This window comes from Petromyzon marinus, chromosome 33 (assembly GCF_048934315.1).
Source record: "Petromyzon marinus isolate PM22_M1 ecotype Great Lakes invasive population chromosome 33, UKy_Petmar_22M1.pri1.0, whole genome shotgun sequence".
Classification (NCBI taxonomy): domain Eukaryota; kingdom Metazoa; phylum Chordata; class Hyperoartia; order Petromyzontiformes; family Petromyzontidae; genus Petromyzon; species Petromyzon marinus.
In genome coordinates this window covers 15,160,527-15,181,657 of record NC_133699.1, presented here as the reverse complement: position 1 = coordinate 15,181,657, position 21,131 = coordinate 15,160,527, and the positions used below count along the sequence as shown (strand labels likewise).

Sequence of the window (21,131 nt, the reverse complement as noted above, 5' to 3'; positions counted from 1 at the left end):
GAGATTGGTGCCAGAAAGATGTGGCACTACTTGAGCATATTGGCACAAGACAGAGGAAAGTGGAAACAAATGATGAAATGTGCAGTGGACACCTCCGGGATATCTGCCCATGGATCATTATAGGCCTTCATTAGCTTTCAAAGAAGGCTGTCTATGGTGTAGGCCAATCAGTTTCAAAGGCAATGCCATATATTATCAGAGCATGTTTGTTTGCATGTCCACCACACGTACGTGTGGTTAATGCAGACTTTATTCCTTGCAAAAGGAATAAAGTCTATTGGGTGTTTGAACATCTTATCACCTCCTGTTTTATTTCCAGATAGGGTAGAACCTATTCTTATTTTTCATACTTTGATACATAAGATGGTTGGAGGTCAAACAGTGTTAAGATAACAAAAGGCGTTGCACAGGGTTCCATCCTCGTCCCCCTCTTGTTATCTCTTTATGTCAATGACTTGGGCACTGACCTGGATCATTCCGTGGTAAATCTGTTTGCAGATGACACGATACTGATTACTGCTGGCCGCTCTCCGGATGACGTGATTGCTAAGCTCCAGGGTGATTTCAACAAACTACATCAGCTAGTTGCTCTTAAACTAGTCCTGAATACCTCCAAAACCAAGGTGTGATGCTTCTCACCAGGACTAAAGCAGAAAGTTATTTTTCCCAATTACATTCCTTAAATAATTATCAAATAGAGCAAGTCAGAATCTATAAGTATCTTGGGGTCATCTTTGATTCAAAACTGAAGTTTCAAGATCACATTGATTATATTGGTAAAACGACAAAATTATAAATTAGTTTTCTGTATCGACACAAGCACTGCTTCCCCCCTATGTTCCGTTTTGAATTGATAAATGCTACCATACTGCCTCTACTTGATTACTGTGACATCGTATATAAATCATCCCCCAGTACTATACTCAAGAAACTTGACTCAATTTATCACTCAGCCTTAAGATTTGCATTGAACTGCCCATATAGGATCCACCACTGCGATCTCTACATTGGGTCAAACTTAACATCTCTCAATGATCGACGGCTCGTGCATTAGATCTTATTTATTCACGATGTACTTACAAAAAAATCAGCAGACTACCTGCTGGATCTCGTCACTGTTTCGAAGAACAAATGTGACCTAAGGTCTCCGCTCATTTACCAGCTTCACATTCCTTATTGCCGTACAAATTCTGGAGGAAGGGCCTTTGTTATTGATGCCCCCAGGGTCTGGAATGGTATCGCCAATCAACTGCAACTTGGATCACTGAGATCTTCACTCAAAACTGCTCTAGAGGAGCTGTACATCCCTAGCTGCCACGGCTATTCAGAGTGGCCTAATATCAAATGTATTGCTCCGGATGACCGCTGTAAAGTATGATCTTGAGTTTTGATTATAGTGTACTGATCTTTAAAGGTGCATTGAAAAATTTAGATACTCCTACTGATACTCCTGCTGTTATGGAGTGACTCATGCTGTCAGCTATGGCTGCAAAGTTTGGTCAGAAATTGCTTTTATAGCTTTATTTTGGTGATTTCGAAAACGTTTGGTTTAGCCATGTTTGTTTGTTGAAGAACAGAGTTAGCCTGATACATTTCATCTAAATTGTCTTATGGTTGTTATTGTTTTACTTGCATCCCACTGGAATTTTTGCATACAGCGTTGATATACGATGCTTTTTCTGGAAGATTTTGCTGTTTTTTCCTGGATTTTGCTGTTTTTTCCTGGATTTTTCTGTTGCGCGTAGTCACTTTAAGATGTTCTTTGTTCATGTTTTTGTTTGTTGCGGTTGCACCCGAGTCATGAGCCACATGGCTCAGAGGGCTCTACCTAATAAATGAAAAAAAACTGAAACTGGCAAAAAAAAGTTCAAACGTTGAGTTATGCTGATTACGTCACATCAACGGAGCCGCCACTAATTACGAAACGCGTTTTGTCGACGCATCGATGCGAGCCACCATAGGTTCTCGTTGATTGGCTGTACTAGGGTATCTTAAAATTTGATTCAAAGCTTTCGTGACTGCAGGGATTCATATTCTTGGTTCTTTCGGTAAAGTCACCACGTAGAAGGGAAACAATAAAATACCCTAATATAAAACAATAGGGTATCTTAAATGTTGAGGTCGCCCATTGGCTCAGCGCGTGAGTAAGGCGGCCTCCGATTGGGTGGCGGTGCCCGAGACGCAGATTGAATGCGGAAAGCGGGAAAGCGGAGAGGTGAGAGACAGAATGGAGATCTTCAATTACCGGTAGAGTGGACGGGGAGGAATCCGATGAGATTTGAAGCTCTTTTCTCCAGGTGTCCAGTAGGGGCGGGTCAGACACGGGAACTCTGCTATAATAATTCACTTGAGCCGACGAAAAGTCATATAGTGCATACGTCTCTGTATGTAAAAAAACACATTCATCGATATACAGTCGAGTCATCCGTCGTTATAAGTCGACTGAATACACGGAATTTCGCTATACCCTAACTTATAAACTCGGGGACTAAGTCGATGTACTTTACGTTAAATTCTCATTTACGGAATGTTTAATCCATATTTGTTTTGGAGACGGGGTTGGGAGGTGTAGGAAATCGAACAATGCTCGCTCGGCCTTTCGTTTTCACAACCTCTTTCCATCCTTCGGTCTTTGGTTCATGCTCGGCGTGCATTTCACGCTGCACTAGTTCCCGTGCTGCGTGTTTACCGGCCTCGGCTTGTTTGGGTGCAGTCCTTTGCGTTGATCACGCCTGGTCAGAATCAGAATCTTTTTTTATCCTGGTGAAATCCGATGAGCTATGAAGCTTTTTTGCACGGATGTCCAGAAGGGGCGGGTGAGGAAGTTACAACAACGAACAAAGCAAAATTCGATGGGAGTGAAGAGTATAGGAAAGGTAAAGCCCACTTTGGCAAAGTAGTTAACATCTCGCCACCGTGGCGAGACGTTAACTACCTTGCCTGGCGATCGAACAAGAAGGTTTGGGCGACAGCATTTTTCACAAATGGCCTGCTGTTGAAAGGTTCCATGCCAAAAGTAATGTCGCCAACAAGGCATTGCCCATCCTAGACAATACCCCATGGCACCCAGTAAATTTAGGTGATTGGTCTCATAATGTGAGGGTGGGAGTACCTCCCAAAAATACGACTGGCTTGATTCAGTCCATGGATCAATTCGTGATCAACACCTTCAAGGCTTATTACCTGAGGAATACTTTTTAATGGCAAAACTATATCATGAACGCCGTAGACAGGCTTGCAAATCCATCTCACATGGGCAATCACAGTATCTGGTAACTACAATAATGTACAATAGATTTTTGCTGTACATGTTTGAAAAATCATAGCTCATTGGATTCCTCTTGACTAAATAAAGATTCCTTATTCTGATTTCACGACTTATTTTGAGTACGATAAACACATTTTAAAAAATGTATCTGTTTTCCATTAAATCTGCTTATTAAAGGTCAGATTTGCTGTATTCTTACGTTTGATTTTATCATGTCTTGGGGCCAATTTTCCATAACGTATCCCCAATTATATGCAGGTCAGTGGGAAAATAAGGGTTCCATATACGGAACTTCACTTTACGGATACATTTTCAGGAACATATCTTCGTATATCGAGGGATGCCTGTGGATATGCAGTGGCCTTTCATTGCACAAATAAGAAGGGCAATTTCCCAAAACATCGACTATTATATATTTTTCTTGAAAGGCAGTGTTATTGCCTAACGTTTTTATTTGTTTGTGTTTAACACCATTGCTAACGCAATGTTACCAAATTGTTTTGCACACACTGAGAGATCCTGCCCCAGACTCACGGTTACCTGCAGCTAACCCCCTCATAAATACCTCTATACTCAGTATACACACGTACACATAACTTGCAGTAAGTACACGTGTTTACCAACAAAATGGGAAACCCTTAGCCGTTCAACTAAACCAGCCATGTACAGCGTGTGTAGGTTACGAGTTGTTAATGCCCATTCACCTATGTGCATCCGCATGTTAATGTCAGCTGATTCGGTTGATGCATGTCCATGTGGGCAGTGCTGTTCTCTCTTATGGGGGATTCACGTGGTCAATGGGATTGGGCTCATCGAGCAGTTGGTACCCTAGCTGGTGATGATGATTATATGGTGTGAAGTCAGGGTGATCAAGGTACAGTGTTACATCTTATCCAGTGTCCAACATGCTGCTCTTTCTGTTTTTAAATTATAGTTGCTGAATCTACGTGACTATGGTTGATAAAAATCTTCAGGGCAATGAGCGGAACCCTTGGGAGGCGGAGTGTCCTTCTAGTGTGGCGTTATTTCTTTCGAGAGCCGTCGCTGATGGGATGATAACCCAAGTAAGACTTTACCCCACAATAACATTCATGCCACCATCGTCGCATCATTCACAATTATCACAATATTATTCTTTGGGTATTTCGGTAAAGCCACATAGAAAAATAAATACAAATATCACGACGTTTCGATCGCAACACAAGCAATCGTCATCAGTTAAAAAAATATAGCGGGAGAGCTGCTGAGGCAGGAAAAAATATGACGATTGCTTGTGTTGATCGAAACGTCGTGATATTTGTTTTCTGTCTACGTGGCTTTACCGAAAGACCCAAATAATATGAATTCCTGCAGCCACGAAAGCTTTAAGTCAAGATTTATCACAATATTCCTCCACTCATCTACATTTATCAGCATAGCTCGTGGATGATCCTCAAAGTCGCTGTGCAGCCACAATCCTGCAACATGCGCATAACTAATAGATATTTGAGCTATAACACTTGTTCTCATTCTTTTTGAGGATGAGAACATCTTGCAGTAAATAGAAAATATTGCACACTACACTGGTGAGCAGCATCATGCTCTTGTAAATATAGTCACCTGGCAATCACAGCCTCCCTTTAGTGTTTCATCCTCCACTCAGTCGGCGGGTCACTCCTTCACCACTGTTCCCCACACACCTTGCAACTGCCTCCCCTTGTACATTTCCACGGTATGTTCCTCTTCCCAGTTTAAATCTAAAGTCAGCATACGGATAATCGCATTCTCCCTAACTTCATTTTACACCTGTGCGCATTTTAACCCACCCCTGATTTGTATATTTAGTTTAAACACAGCACCCTTTTCCTATTTTCAAACACCCTGCACTATTCATGTATGCAGACCCATGATTTATTAATGTAAGTTGCATGTTAATAAACAGACTGACTGAATCTGTTGAGGTCAGATGGTAAGATGTTACTACCCTGCTCACGTTTTAGGAGGAGATAGAAGACAACAGGAAACAAGTGGAAAAGGAATCTGCTGTTGTCCACCAGATAAAACTTCAAAATGAAATTGCAGCACTGCAGACTGAGGTCAACAAGGTAGGCCTGAGGAGTAACTGGTGATATAATTTCGTGGCGCTAAATGATTCCTTGATGGCTTCTGCCCATACCAGGGCATCCATTAATGTTATTTTATTTGCCACAACTTGTTGGTAACACTGATTTATAAACACACCACTCTGAACTCAATGTTATTCTCAATTTATATCCTCAAAGTAATAAATGAACATTCAAACAGAGTAATATAGTAATCCACACGATTGTAAGTGCTATCGTACATTGTCATTCCATGGAAAACTTTTTTGAGTGTTTTATTTTTCATAAACTATATTAAAGAGTTGAAATTGTTAACCGATTCATTTTTTTCAAACAAATACTTAATGGAAGCATTCTGGATGACTTGTAGGCCAATAAATATTCCTTATTTTAAGCAGTTAAACCAATGACATACTGTATTGTGAGATCATTTGCTTTGGCCGTTAACATAGTAATTTAAACAACGTATATGTATATTATTCATCATTCAAGTGATATGTAAGTCGTGCTGTTGCAACGCAGATGAAGCTGGAGAGACAGAAGCTGGAGTTGGTGCTGGACACAGCTGATGTGAGCCACCAGTCCCTGCTCTGTAAGTGACTTCCATGCTGCAAGGTGGCACAGTGGTAATGCTTGTGCCTTATAGCAAGAACTGTACTGGGTTCGATTCCCGATTAGCGCCATGTGAGTGTGTGGAGTTTGGATGTTTTCCACCTATATCACATGGGTTGCCTCCCAGAGATTAAAAAAGCACCATCAAATATATCTGGCCAAAACATCTCCATGCAAAAGAAATACCTGAAAATTAGCCAGTTTGGATTACACGTTGCAACATCACCCGCTCATGGCAGAACCCTCTTTCAAAAGAATCTCAAGACTCGGTGAGGCTCTCCTGGGTAAATACATATAGCACAGTCGTCCCTCGCATGATGCGTGACATGCGTTTCTAAAAGACAGCGCGTACGTCGAATCGCGCTGTTTTAAGCCTATTTTCCCACAGACGTACGTACATGTTGTCAGGGGGGGATGCGCTAGCGATGATAAATTAAGTCGTTTAATTTCATTATTTTAGCCCTAGATTTACAAAATCCATATAAATGTAATGCTTAATATCGATATTACAAAAAATATTTAATAAGGAGTTTAATAACAAATAATAAGATGTTAAAGATTACTACTTACAAAGAATACTTAATAAGGAGTAACTTGAAGGCTTCTAAATGCTTCCGTGGGTTGCTTGCAGCATCATGTATGATGCAAACAAAGGCAGCAGATCTACGATGGCCACACCCAGCCTGTGACACTGAGCGTTGCCATGGCGCGGTGACGCAATCAGAATTATTATTTGTTTACTTTGAATTTTGATCATTGAAAAAAAATTAGGAAAATATTTTCATTTTTAGTTTTTTCTTTAAACGCATAGCATCAGTGTGAAGTATGTCCCTCGAAGATGAATTGCGTAACTTGCGAATTTGCGCTAAAGGGGGGTGGGGCGCGTTACGCGAGGGACGCCTGCAATTATATTTCCAGAGGAACCGTGCACCATTGGCCATAAGACCTTGTGTACATGTGAACTGGAACGTTTGTAGATGACACTTGTGGACTAATAATAATTGACACTTTTCAGGTGCAATTCACAATGTCTCAAGGCGCCGTGCATGAAAATTACAAAGATAATAAAGAAGCGGGTGGCAAAATAAGAGCCCAATGAGGAACAAAGCTAATGAGAAGAAAGCTATTTTAATAAGATGAATCAATGTCAGTTGGTAAAATGTAATGCTATTTGGTTTTGTTTAGTGTGAAAGTAGAACACCTTATAATAGAGCACCATTTTTTGTTATTATAACTGTAGTGAGTTCAACTGAGTCGCAGACGTACTCCTTGGAGGCAACACATTTATTGATACCAACACAAAGGGGTAACTGCCCCTTTACCAGATAACAACCTATGGTGGTGGACCACCAGGCTAACTACACTAATTGCACTGGGAGTAGCTACAACGGACAGGACCCCGGCTTGGGTCCAGGTCCACGTGTTGGTGACTCTTCTCGGACGTTGAACGTAGAACGTAGATCTTCAGGATAACACAGCAACGCTGAACCCCGGTCCCTCTGGGGACCCGGTTTATATGCTCCCTGGTCGTGGCTGGCTCCGCCCTTGGCCATGATCACTTTCTCGAATCCTCTCGCAGGATCTCGCCCTGACATGTGACCACCCCTAGCCCCCACTTGGGGGCTCCTGTGTAGATCTTACCCTTCATGTGCCTTCTCAGGTCAACCAGAGTGCCATGGCCTACATTAACCCCATTCATGGCCAGCACTCTCCTACCCCCCTCCTATATGGAACAGCACTGCACGCCGAGCGTGGTGCCACTCAGCGTTCTTTATCAGGGCTCACCGAGCCCCTCTAGGGCTGGTAGCACACCCACATATACGGGGTGTCCGCGATGTTAATTACATCGCGCGCCATGCCTCGCTAGAGCCGGCATTATCCAGAGGGGTAGGGTTTGTGGCGTGCAGGGACGGGTGGGGACTGGATAAATTAGCATGTGAATGAGGTTTAAATCTTGAGTCTTGAATTAGTAAACTTGTATTTTTTAGAAAACAGCACGGGTGGGTGAGTGAAAATCACAGCAGTTAAAACTTGAAGTGGTTATCACGTCCTTCCAATGATTGCTCAATCTGAATCCATCTTCTCTATTAAAGTTTTGTCTGTGTTTGTATATCTGGATGGCTTCATGAACAAATCTCTGATGGTAACCCGAGGGTTTGCAGAGCACCTTGTTCTCGGAAAAAAACAATGTCATGTGTGCCCACAGCGTTGAAACAATGATCCGCCACCGCCGAGGTGTTGGTTCTACCGTGTTTCAAATCTGCTTTGTGAACTCCTGCAACCACAAAAGCTCAATCATTGGAAGGACATGATAAACCACGTCAAGTTTTAACTGCTGTGATTTTCACTCACGCACCCATGCTGTTTTCGTTTACTAATTCAAGCTCATTGACATGCTAATTTCTCCAGCCCCCCATCCCTGCACGCCACAAACCCACCCCCCTCTCCCCCCCCCCCTGTTAACTCCTGCAGCCACAAAAGCTTTAAGTCAAGATTTAAATCTCATTGACATGCTAATTTTACTCTACAAAACCCCCTCCCCTCCTTATCCCCCCCTCCCGTGCCTACATAAAGCCACAACAGCAGATCATTCTCACGTGATTACGGATGCTTGTGTTGCGACTGCAACGTCGTGTTCTATTATATTTTTTTCTATCTACGTGACTTTACCGAAAGAACCAGAGAGTATGGATTCCTGTAGTCACGAAAGCTTCAAATCAAGGTTGTATTAATCATGTCATAGAAACGTGAAGAGGGAGGGAGTCAACTGGAGAAGAAGATCTTGAGCAAGGAGCAACTCTGGCTCATCAGTGCTGCCTCGGTGTTGTCACAATCATGCGTTTCTTGGCCCATTTTTGAACCATTTCGACCTCGTCCGAGCAGAATATCCAGAAATGTTAGCGTTCTGTCATCTTCCACTTCAATGGTGAACTGGATGGATGGGTTTTGCGAGTTGAGATGATTTAGAAATGCGTTCAGTGTATCTTTGCCGTGTGGCCAGACCACCAATGTGTCATCCACATATCTAAACCAAGCAGATGGTTTTAGTGTGCTTGAAGCTATTGCTTTTGTTTCAAAATCTTCCATGCACAAATTCGCTATCACAGGAGACAAAGGAGAGCCAATTGCTGCTCCTTCCTTTTGTTTATAGAAGTCACATTGCCACAAGAAGTGTTCTTTAGACAGTGTTCAGCTAGTCTTGGGATATCTTTGGCTAAACATTTGTTTGTTACCAGAGTATCGAGTAATTTAATTGACTCATTCACCGGAACCCTCGTGAACAGACAGCTCACATCAAAACTTACGAGAATATCATTAGGGTTAAGATTAATATCTTTGATTATATTTACGAGATGTTCAGAGTTTTTGATGAACGAAGAGGTCCACCGATGTAGGGCTGTATTTGTTTCGTTACATATTGTGCTAATTTGTACGTGGCAGAGCTTATTGTATTCTATGGGTCTTCATGGGACATCAGGTTTGTGAATATTTGGTAGCCCATAAAGTCTTGGTGGTTTTGATGCCCTTGGTTTGATCAGGTATTGCTTATGCAATGATTGCCGTTGTTTTACGTTCCAAGGTGCTGGTTTGTTAAGGTAGGTACCTTTATCGAGTAAGTCTTTGATTTTATTATCGTAGTCCTCACGGGGCATCACAACAGTTGATCGGCCCTTATCAGCAGCAATAATTTGGATATCTTTATTTGCTCTCAATTATCTTAAGGCTTTTGCTTTGCTGAAGTTAATATTTGTTTTTGGCAATTTGCTGTTCTCATTAGTTTTGGCAACCTCATGCCTAGTCATCTCAGCTTGATTATGGGGGAGATGTCTAACTGCTGATTCCACTTAAGCAATGATCTCATCGACAGGGATTGTACGTGGGGCAACAGCAAAGTTAAGACCATTATACAAGACTGAAACCATATCGCTGTATAATTCAATGTTAGTCATGTTGATAACTGTTCTGTTTATAAAATGTTAATTTTTAATTGAGAGTTGTTTGTTAGCCAGTCTAGCAAATTTGTTAATTTGGGTAATGTTAGTTTTGTTAAATACGTTATCAGCTGATTGCTGTGTAATTGTGTCGATTATATTCCAGTGATCTGTAGAGACACTGTTACACATTTTTACGTGTGTAGTGACTGTACCTGTCACTGTGTGGTGCCAGGACTTGCGAAGTCATAGCCGGTAATGTCATTGCGGGCAGCCCAGGTTGCGGGCTGCAGTACCAACACTAGCAGTGGTTGGATGAGCGCTGGTTAGCGCGGGGGCACCACGAGCAGTGTGCGGTGCCGGCTCCCAGTGAGGGAGCGAGAGGGAGCGTCAGCCAGCCAGGGTTACTCTGGGGCATGATACTCTGGCTGACCTGTTGTCACGTGACTGGACGATACTGGAGGGGGGCCACAGGTGGACGGGGGCCGAGGAGCGGTCACGTGGTCCCGGAGAGCTCTCGGGAACATTCGAGAAGGAGCTCGAGGAGCCTGGAAGGTGGGCGGGGCTAAGGGCGGAGCTAGCCGTGGCATTCGAGACCCGAGCGTAGTTTGTTTTATGTTCGTGCTGTTGTGTGAATAGTGTTGCTCCCAAGATAACGTCTGCGACTCAGTTGGACTCACTACACGTGTAAGGACATTGATTTAGAAGTGTGACCTAGTTCACTTATATGTTATATATTTACGCGATCTAACCCAAAAAACCTCTATTATGGATGATATTGGTCGCGAAAGCCTACGCGTTATTATGCTTCAAGTAATTTTTTTAAGGAAGATGTATGATGTTAAGGGAGGAAACAAGGTTCCAAAACGTTGGTGCTGCAATGGCAAAGGCTTTGTTCCCTATTCCTATTGTTGCTGATTATGTTGTTGCTGATAAAACTGTAATGGTTAAGAGTGACATTCGTAGAAATATATTTAACTTGAAGAACGGGGAAAACAACATTCTAATTACCCATTTTCAACAAGTACTCTGTGCATGGTAAGCTGACGCAAAGAGACATGATTGGTCTTCGGAAGCAGCAGGCAGAGAGCATTGTTTGTGAACGCTTGCGATTGCAGTGCAAAAGACAGAGAAGCTGCAGCGAATCAACAGGGAGTTGGAGGGGGTGCTTAAAGAGCGGCGTGCCCTCACGCAGCGGCTGCTGGAGCGCACCACCATGGCAAGCATCGCTTTGGACGCAAACTACCACAGGTGCCTGGGCAGAGATTGCACGGGGAGTGCGACAGAAGAGAGGTGGCCACGAGTTTGGAATGTGGATGCCTATGGGGAGAGGGCAGCACACGACGTCCACACAGGAATAAGGAAAAGAGCCAGCTTGAGACTGTGGCTGTTGAGAATGTTAGCTTGACAATTATATGTTGTACTAGCTTTACTACCCAGACTTCGCCCGAGACTTGGATTAATACACGCCCTACGCGGAGGGTCGGGGGGATGCGTGACGCCAGCAGGTACACTGCGTGACGCTGCCGCATGCGGGTGACATCACAGATGTGACGTCACTGCTCACTTGCCGTGCAAAATATATCTATTATTGCCCCCCCTCCCCCTCAAAATACAAAAGTCTATTTTTATACTTTTTGCATTGTGTACAGTCTGGAAGCTTCCCACGTGCCAAATTTCAGGTTTGTTGCATTTTGGGAAGTATGCTAAATATTTCGAACAGACACATTCACAAATTTACCTTTTATATACAGTGAAACCTTGGATTGCGGGTAACGTGGTCTGCGAGTGTTTTGCAATACGAGCAGTACGTAGAGTATCCGCTGTCTGCCGAGCGTCACGTGATCACAACTGAACCAATGGTTCTCTCTCGCTTCGGGATTGTGGGTAATCATCTCCCATGCTCGGTCTCAGTCGGCGTTCCTCACTCGTATAGTCAACATCTGTGCGAGTGTATACTGTTTACTACAGTATAGTGTTGTGACCACGTGTGTGTGCGTAAAGCATTTTTTATTTTGTGTCCAAGTGTAGTGACTTCTTTAGTAACTCTACTGCAAGTGAAAGTCGTCCTACACAATAACCCTCCTCCTCTCTCTCGTCTCCCTCACACCAGCCACGATTAAATGTAATTCATAAATTTGATTACTTTATATTAAATTTAAATAATAAAAATATAAACCGGAATTTTGTATTAATCATTTTTATATGAATACAGTATTTTTGGGTTGTGGAACGAATCATCTGAGTTTCCATTATTTCTTATGGGGAAATTTACTTTGATATACGAGTGCTTTGGATTACGAGCACGTTTCCGGAACAAATTATGCTCGCAATCCAAGGTTTCACTGTATATATAGATGTTGTTTGAATGGCATTCTTTATTATAGGCTCACCAGGAGTGGTCCTCAATTTGTTTTGGACCGAGGACCCCTTGCAGCCCGCGATAACAATCTCACAGAATTATAATTTTGTGAGAGCTGTGTTCGAAAGTCATGAATGCAGAAGGGAAAATACAGTAATACCTCGATATACAAAGTAAATGCGTTTCTGGAGCTTCAAATATTAAATAACTTCTAACAGTACTAGGAGTATACGTTCCCAGCCTTTATAACTTACCATTTCATACTGTATACACATCATAACTTACTATTCATATTGTAAACAAAAACTTTATATTGAAAATAGTATTTTATACTGTACAGTATTTAAAAAAAAAACTTCGTGTACTCTAAAATATATTCACACCAGTATAGCCTTCGGTGCAGTCATAAGGTTCTATTGCCCACCAAACACTATAGCTCCGTACATGGCTTTGGTGGGCAGAGGGGGTGTGGAGTTAGTTGTAGGGAAGTCTTGACTTAAAGCTTTCGTGCCTGGGTCTTTCGGTAAAGTCACATAGATAGGTTCAAATAAAATAACAAAAACTATGACGTTTCGATCGCAACACAAGCGGTCGTCATCCAAGCTTGTGTTGCGATTGAAACGTCGTAGTTTTTGTTATTTTCTTTGAACCTGTCAACGTGACTTTACCGAAAGACTCAAAGAATAGTTGTAGGGAGCGTGTTGATTGGTCGAGACGAATGTAAACAAGCATTCTATGACCATCGTGATGCGCAACGCTCAAGAATCCAGATCTTGTTATTTTACTATGATTATTTAACACGATCATTGTTTCTAAACTCAACGTTGTACCTTTATATTCTTGGTTCTTTCGGTAAAGTCACGTAGAAGGGAAACAATAAAATAAAAATAAATTATTGTTGTGGTTTTCACACCTGATGATGATTGCTTGTGTTGCAGTCGAAACGTCGTGAGAATTTAATTGTTTTAAATTTTTATTATTTTATTGTTTCCCTTCTACGTGACTTTATCGAAAGAACCAATAATATGAATCCCTGCAGTCACGAAAGCTTTAAATCAAAAGTTGTACCTTTTCTTATGTTTACAAGATCAAATTTTGATTTAAAGCTTTCGTGACTGCAGTAATTCATATTCTTAGTTTTTTCGGTAAAGTCACGTTGAAGAGAAACAACAAAATAACAAAATATATATAAAACAATAAAAAATTCTCACGACGTTTCGACCATAACTCAAACGGTCATCATCAGGTGTGTCGGTTTGCATAAATTTATTTTGAAAACGGCATATTTATATATATATAAAATAACGTTTGCGTCACGCGCAGCGATTGGCAGTTTGCCCAGGACTAGTCCATCTATTTTTTTTTTTAAAAGAGGAGGGGGGAGACGAAATTTGTTTTTATGTATGCTGTCTGAAAGCCACTGTAAGCGTGAACAATCAATCAAGAACTGAAATGATTTATCAAATCTTTCCAATGATTGCTAAGATAGAATCCATCTTCTCGGTTGAAATTGTCTCTGTGCTTGTATATGTGGATAGCCTCATGAACGAATCTCTCATGGAAGCCAGATGGCTTACAAAGAACCTCCGTCTTGGAAAAGTCAATGGCATGTGAGCCTACTGAATTAGAACAATGATCTGCTACGGCCGAGGTGTTGGTTCTACCGTGTTTAAGGTCTGCTTTATGTTCACGAATGCGGTCCGAGATATGGCGTTTGGTTTCTCCAATGTAACTACTACCACAGAGGCAACTTAGTTTGTAGACACCAGGGTATTGTATGTCCGGAATCACATCTTTTACAGACGGAACCAGATCACGGATTTTATGTAATGTGTTGAAACGGACCTGGATCTTGTGTTTATTCAAGATTTTGGAGATCTTTTTTGTGATCTCAGCAATGTAGGGTAAAGTGATGGTTTTGAAAGGCTCCTCAAGAGGGTTCTTCTTCATGGTTTGAGTGATAGCTTTGCGGATTGTATAGTCGGAGTAACCATTAGCCCTAAGAGCTTGGTGTACGTGCTTGAGTTCACTGCTTATGTGTTCCTGGTCGGATATGCATTGGGCTCTATGATACAGAGTCTTGATGAGAGAATTCTTCTGTGATGGATGGTGGTGGGAATCCGGTTTCAGATAAGCATCCGTATGGGTAGCTTTCCTGTAGACAGAGTGGCTCATTGAACCATCAGGTCTCTTTTTAATTAGGACATCCAAAAAAGGTATCTTGCCATCTATTTCGACTTCCATGGTAAATCTGATGGCTGGGTGTATGGAATTGATGTGATCGAAGAATTGGTCTAGAGCAGGCCGGCCATGTGGCCAGATGACAAAAGTGTCATCCACGTACCTCTTCCATAAGGTTGGGCGCAGAGTGGCAGTCTGGATGGCGTCAGTCTCAAATTTCTCCATGAAAATGTTAGCTATAACTGGAGAAAGGGGGGAGCCCATTGGGGTGCCCTCAGTTTGTTTGTAGAAAGTTCCATTCCAAGTGAAGTATGTATTGGTTAAACAGTGTCTCACCAGGGGGGGTACCTCAGTGTTTAGTCCTTGATGAACCAAGTCTTCAATGATTGCAATGGTGTCAGGTACAGGAACCTTGGTGAATAAGGAAACTACATCAAAACTGACAAGCAGGTCGTCTGGGGACAGGGAAATACCCTTGATTGTTGATACCAGGTGAGTAGAATTTTGTACCGCAGAGGTGGTCTTTCCAGTGAAAGGACGCAGGATTTCAGACAAAAAACGAGCTAGTTTGTAGGTGGGGGAGCTGATAGTAGAGACTATGGGACGAAGAGGTGTATCAACTTTATGTATTTTTGGTAAGCCGTATAATCTTGGTGGCCTGGCAGCAGAAGGTTTCAACGAAAACTGTTTAGATTGATCAATTAATGCGGTTGAATCAGAAATTATTTTGTTGGTTTGTGTGACGAGGCTGTTGGTGGGATCTCTTTTTATTTTTGTATAACTACCATCGTCGAGTAATTCTTTAATTTTGTTGTTGTATTCTATTTTATCCATCATGACAGTAGCATTGCCTTTGTCAGCTGAGAGAACTACAATATCATTCCTCTTTTTTAATTTATATAATTCAAAACGCTCATCTTTGCTGAGGTTGCTAGCTGGCATCTTAGCGTTTTTGAGGGTTGCAGCGATTTCAGATCTTGCTACGTCTGCAGCGATGTGACCCAGGCCCCTGAGAGCAACGTCTACTTGGGCAATTATATCATTAACTGGTATGTGTTTAGGTGTGACTGCAAAGTTTAGACCTTTAGCTAAAACGGATTTCAGACCATCGGAAATAGAACTGTTACTGCGATTAATTACGACTTTATTAACGTCTAACTTTTTGGTGTGTGGGTCCGGTCTTTTGTTGAAGAGGAGGTTAAATTTGGAAATCAGGTTTTCCTTACATTTGGTCGACATAGTAGCAGCTGAAGAGGCAGTCATATTGTCTACATGTTCCCAATCCGATGTGGACATTATTGCCGTCAATGATAAGTGTGATTTGTAGAGTGTCTTGTCTAACTGATCTAGTTCTGTGCGTATAAGTCTGATTTTTTCTGAGATAAGAGCTAAGCTAGTTTTGAAAAGAATTCGTTTCGCATTAGAAGAAGTTACAGTAGCAGAGGTGAGTGTAAATGCGATTGGTATTACCCCAGAGTCGCGGCATCTCTTCAGGAAGGTGAGAGACTCGATCAGCTGAGCTTTCTTATCCCGGAGTTTGTTGAAGGATCTTAAAGTTATGTGAAAACCCTCCCCGTAGAGGCGATTAAATTTTGATTTAAAGCTTTCGTGACTGCAGTAATTCATATTCTTAGTTTTTTCGGTAAAGTCACGTTGAAGAGAAACAACAAAATAACAAAATATATATAAAACAATAAAAAATTCTCACGACGTTTCGACCATAACTCAAACGGTCATCATCAGGTGTGTCGGTTTGCATAAATTTATTTTGAAAACGGCATATTTATTTATTTATATATAAAAAAATAACGTTTGTGTCACGCGCAGCGATTGGCAGTTTGCCCAGGACTAGTCCATCTATTTTTTTTTAAAAGAGGAGGGGGGAGACGAAATTTGTTTTTATGTATGCTGTCTGAAAGCCACTGTAAGCGTGAACAATCAATCAAGAACTGAAATGATTTATCAAATCTTTCCAATGATTGCTAAGATAGAATCCATCTTCTCGGTTGAAATTGTCTCTGTGCTTGTATATGTGGATAGCCTCATGAACGAATCTCTCATGGAAGCCAGATGGCTTACAAAGAACCTCCGTCTTGGAAAAGTCAATGGCATGTGAGCCTACTGAATTAGAACAATGATCTGCTACGGCCGAGGTGTTGGTTCTACCGTGTTTAAGGTCTGCTTTATGTTCACGAATGCGGTCCGAGATATGGCGTTTGGTTTCTCCAATGTAACTACTACCACAGAGGCAACTTAGTTTGTAGACACCAGGGTATTGTATGTCCGGAATCACATCTTTTACAGACGGAACCAGATCACGGATTTTATGTAATGTGTTGAAACGGACCTGGATCTTGTGTTTATTCAAGATTTTTTCGGTAAAGTCTGCTCTAGACCAATTCTTCGACCACATCAATTCCATACACCCAGCCATCAGATTTACCATGGAAGTCGAAATAGATGGCAAGATACCTTTTTTGGATGTCCTAATTAAAAAGAGACCTGATGGTTCAATGAGCCACTCTGTCTACAGGAAAGCTACCCATACGGATGCTTATCTGAAACCGGATTCCCACCACCATCCATCACAGAAGAATTCTCTCATCAAGACTCTGTATCATAGAGCCCAATGCATATCCGACCAGGAACACATAAGCAGTGAACTCAAGCACGTACACCAAGCTCTTAGGGCTAATGGTTACTCCGACTATACAATCCGCAAAGCTATCACTCAAACCATGAAGAAGAACCCTCTTGAGGAGCCTTTCAAAACCATCACTTTACCCTACATTGCTGGGATCACAAAAAAGATCTCCAAAATCTTGAATAAACACAAGATCCAGGTCCGTTTCAACACATTACATAAAATCCGTGATCTGGTTCCGTCTGTAAAAGATGTGATTCCGGACATACAATACCCTGGTGTCTACAAACTAAGTTGCCTCTGTGGTAGTAGTTACATTGGAGAAACCAAACGCCATATCTCGGACCGCATTCGTGAACATAAAGCAGACCTTAAACACGGTAGAACCAACACCTCGGCCGTAGCAGATCATTGTTCTAATTCAGTAGGCTCACATGCCATTGACTTTTCCAAGACGGAGGTTCTTTGTAAGCCATCTGGCTTCCATGAGAGATTCGTTCATGAGGCTATCCACATATACAAGCACAGAGACAATTTCAACCGAGAAGATGGATTCTATCTTAGCAATCATTGGAAAGATTTGATAAATCATTTCAGTTCTTGATTGATTGTTCACGCTTACAGTGGCTTTCAGACAGCATACATAAAAACAAATTTCGTCTCCCCCCTCCTCTTTTCAAAAAAAAAAATAGATGGACTAGTCCTGGGCAAACTGCCAATCGCTGCGCGTGACGCAAACGTTATTTTTTTTTATATATAAATAAATAAATATGACGTTTTCAAAATAAATTTATGCAAACCGACACACCTGATGATGACCGTTTGAGTTATGGTCGAAACGTCGTGAGAATGTTTTATTGTTTTATATATATTTTGTTATTTTGTTGTTTCTCTTCAATGTGACTTTACCGAAAAAACTAAGAATATGATTTACAAGATCAGTTGTTAAAGCAGTTCCACTGTGTGTACCAACAATTAAATGCTGACATAAACCAATTGTTCTAACAATCTTGGGATTGCAGCATTCTTGACAGGATTGGCAAGGCAGCTTTGATTCTAATGACGATTGCTATTGGTGTGCTCTGGTGGTTTTAGGCAAGCAGTGGAGCTCCTGAGTCTTGTGAGCCGTCTCCTGGCCGATCTGGAGGGGAACGTGTCCCTTCTGCATGAGGTCAATGCCTTTCACATCCAGCACAAGAAGCTGGTGAGAGCTCCTGTCCCTGCTACGGTTGAGTGTGGGTCCTTGTGCAGCTTTGTACCCGTGTTCCTTTTCCTGTGCTGTGCTTGTGCACAGCTCACTTTGCCGGCTGAGAGAGGAGGGTGGTGATTGATACGTGTGATGGTATGGCCATATTCTTAACACATGGGGGGAGCGGTGGCCTAGTGGTTCGTGCACCGTGCTTCAAATCTAGCAGCGTGCGTTCGATTTCCCGCCACGGATAACACCAGTGGTGAGTGATATCCCCATGGTCAATTCGGCCCTAAATGAGTAGTGTGGCATGTAAACATTCACACTGGGGAGACAAAGGCGACTTGGTGTGGTCCTAGCCACACCACTCTTTCATGTACCTTGATGGCCTGCATAAATGCTTGCTACTAACATTTGCTCCAACAGTCTGTGTAGTCTCTGCAAGAGATTTTTACCACGTAGTGTTTTACAAAGAAGTTCACATTGAATGTGCATACGCCGATTGGCTTGTGTAAATAACACGTTCACTCTTGATGTAAAGCCAGCTCTTTACAGGTGGTGTTAACGAAATAATATTGCTCGTGTCCGTGACTGTACCACGTGTTTTTTTGCAGAATGAAGAGTGGATGCAGCTGAGTTCGTCGGCACAGCTCCGGGAGGAGGCAGCAAGAGCCTTGCTGCGACTGGAGGATGGGACGCAGTTGCTTCACAGCGCCACTCGCCCACATTTAACAGAATCTTAACAGCATCGACCCAGCGCCCCTCATATATCGGATGTGCGCTGCACTTAAGCTCCCAGCACCAGAGCTGTGGAACTTCTCTTGTAGTAAAACTGCTAAATACAGAATACCCTACGGTCGGGCAAGGACACCCATAGCAGGCAGATGAACTTCCAGCCAGTCGATGGCACTACAAGCATGGAGAGGGTAGTGCTTACTTCTCAGTGCCCTTGCAGCAACTAACCAGCTCACTTAGAGGTGATGCACAACAATTTAAGGCAGTACAAATTAAAAATAAATAGACATTACGTTGCATAATATTACCAATACAGAGTTTGCCTGCTTTGACTGCTCAAGTGAAATAACATTGAAATTAAACTTACCAATACAATTCTGCCATCTAGTGATGCTTTATATCCATTCCAAATGGCAGTGCCAAAATTTAAGCTGACATTCTAAGTAGCTCAATCAGTTCTGTCAGTCCCGTGCACTGATAACATGTCACTTGTGGTTATTTTAAGAGTAAATAAAGATTCAAAAGTTCAATTGCATTTGAATGAATATTTAAAGTCAGTGTCTTCTTGCTTCAGTGAGTGTGGAATGATGCTCATCATCCGCACCTCCGATTAGCACAGTTGGCTACATACGGTGAAAAAGAAGTTTAACATATTGATTGGAGGGCCTGAATTAGTGGTGGAAATTCCACATTTCCATGACAGGCCAGTCGCAGAATCATATATACTGTGGTTCAAGTTATGTATCCTGTGAAAAAAAATGTGGCTGTATGTTGAACTTCTTTGACACCATACATAGCCAACCGTGCTAATGAATGAAAGAAGACAAATTTACAGATTCCCACGTTATTCACGAACTTGCGATCCATGAATCGCATCTGGAACTCTACATGACTGCATGGAGAGAGAAAGAAAGTGATGAGATAAAGAGATGTGTTATTCTATTTTTATGTAATTAATAGCTTATTTATGTATTTCAGGCAATTCATGAAAAAAAGGTTTTCGTAGGACAATATCATAGAAATGTGCTATTCACGAGCATCTCTGGAACGTATCCCTCGTGAATAACGAGGAATACTGTATATGCTTTTGTTGATCATATAGATCAGTATATCGCAGCCGGTGTGCTGTGGCCAAGTCCCAGGTGTTGAGTGTCTGATCCAGCCCCCCCACCCTCAGCTGTCCTCTCTCCATTGGTCAGGTTGCAGTACGGCAGAGAGCCAGTCATTAGTCCCCACCCAAGCGCTCTCAACTCCATTGGTGATACACAGTTGGGCAAACACGGAGACAAATGAATACAGATGTAGTGGCCTTATTGACGTCGGAGACTGTTTACTTGAGGCAACGCGTATTTATTACAGATACTTCAATTATAGTAGCGACCCTGATACTCGAAGAGGTAACGGCCTCTTCACCCATACTTTATAGAGGGAAGTGTTCCTCGAGCTTAAGCCCACGCTAGCTCCCTAGTTCCCTCTATCCTAGTTCTCTCTCGGGAGGCTATCTGACCTGGCCCAGCTTCGGCGCAGGTCCCGATCACCAGCCACACGAGTCCGGCCCTCAGAAGGACATCGGCCCTCGCGGCTCTGGTGTCGTACCCTGGCTTGCCTTGCCCGGCCCTCAAAAGGGCAGCGAGTCAAAGGAGTTCCAGGGTCTGGCTAGTCGATCTTCATTCTTCACTGGCTCTTCATCTTGACTGGGTCGAACTCCCCCTCAGCTCTCTGGGTCCCACCTATTATACTGTCTCTCACTGAGGGGCGGGGCTGGGAGGGATCACAGCATCCCCCACAGCTTCCCAGGGGGGTGGCCGTAGCGGACGTGTTTGTGGCCACTGTTATACAACCGCGTGTCACCCTCCCGTAACACCTCTACATCACCCCCCCCCCCCCCCTGTACAGCCCGCAGACGTCCCGGCTGCAACAACACTCAACAATAAAATGCTTAACAATAACCAGAATCGCGTGTGCCTCAATAACAACAACCCAACAACAAAAACAATAATTACAATAAATTACCCCAACCCACCTGTACAGTTAGACACTATGAACAACATACACAAAAAAAATCTTCCCCCCCGGTACCGGGGCCCGCGACACGACCGACCCGACGCATAGTTCGTGAGGAGAAGA

At 42.5% G+C, this 21,131-nt stretch overlaps 1 protein-coding gene across 3 annotated transcripts; it reads left to right on the top strand.

Annotated features, from left to right (window-relative positions):
- Window positions 1-2,077: 2,077 nt before the first annotated feature.
- HAUS2 (HAUS augmin like complex subunit 2) lies at window positions 2,078-19,534 on the top strand. Of its 3 annotated transcripts, none has more exons than XM_032965274.2 (7): window positions 2,078-2,215; window positions 4,203-4,332; window positions 5,248-5,352; window positions 5,872-5,941; window positions 11,012-11,144; window positions 18,176-18,284; window positions 18,884-19,534. In XM_032965274.2, the coding sequence occupies exons 2-7, from the start codon at window positions 4,222-4,224 to the stop codon at window positions 19,010-19,012; spliced, it is 657 nt and encodes a 218-aa protein (XP_032821165.1). In that variant the 5' UTR covers window positions 2,078-2,215; window positions 4,203-4,221; the 3' UTR covers window positions 19,013-19,534. The 3 variants fall into 3 exon arrangements, with proteins under 3 accessions (XP_032821165.1, XP_032821166.1, XP_032821167.1); XM_032965275.2 differs by having other exon boundaries at window positions 2,108-2,247; XM_032965276.1 differs by having other exon boundaries at window positions 2,205-2,297.
- Window positions 19,535-21,131: the final 1,597 nt, after the last annotated feature.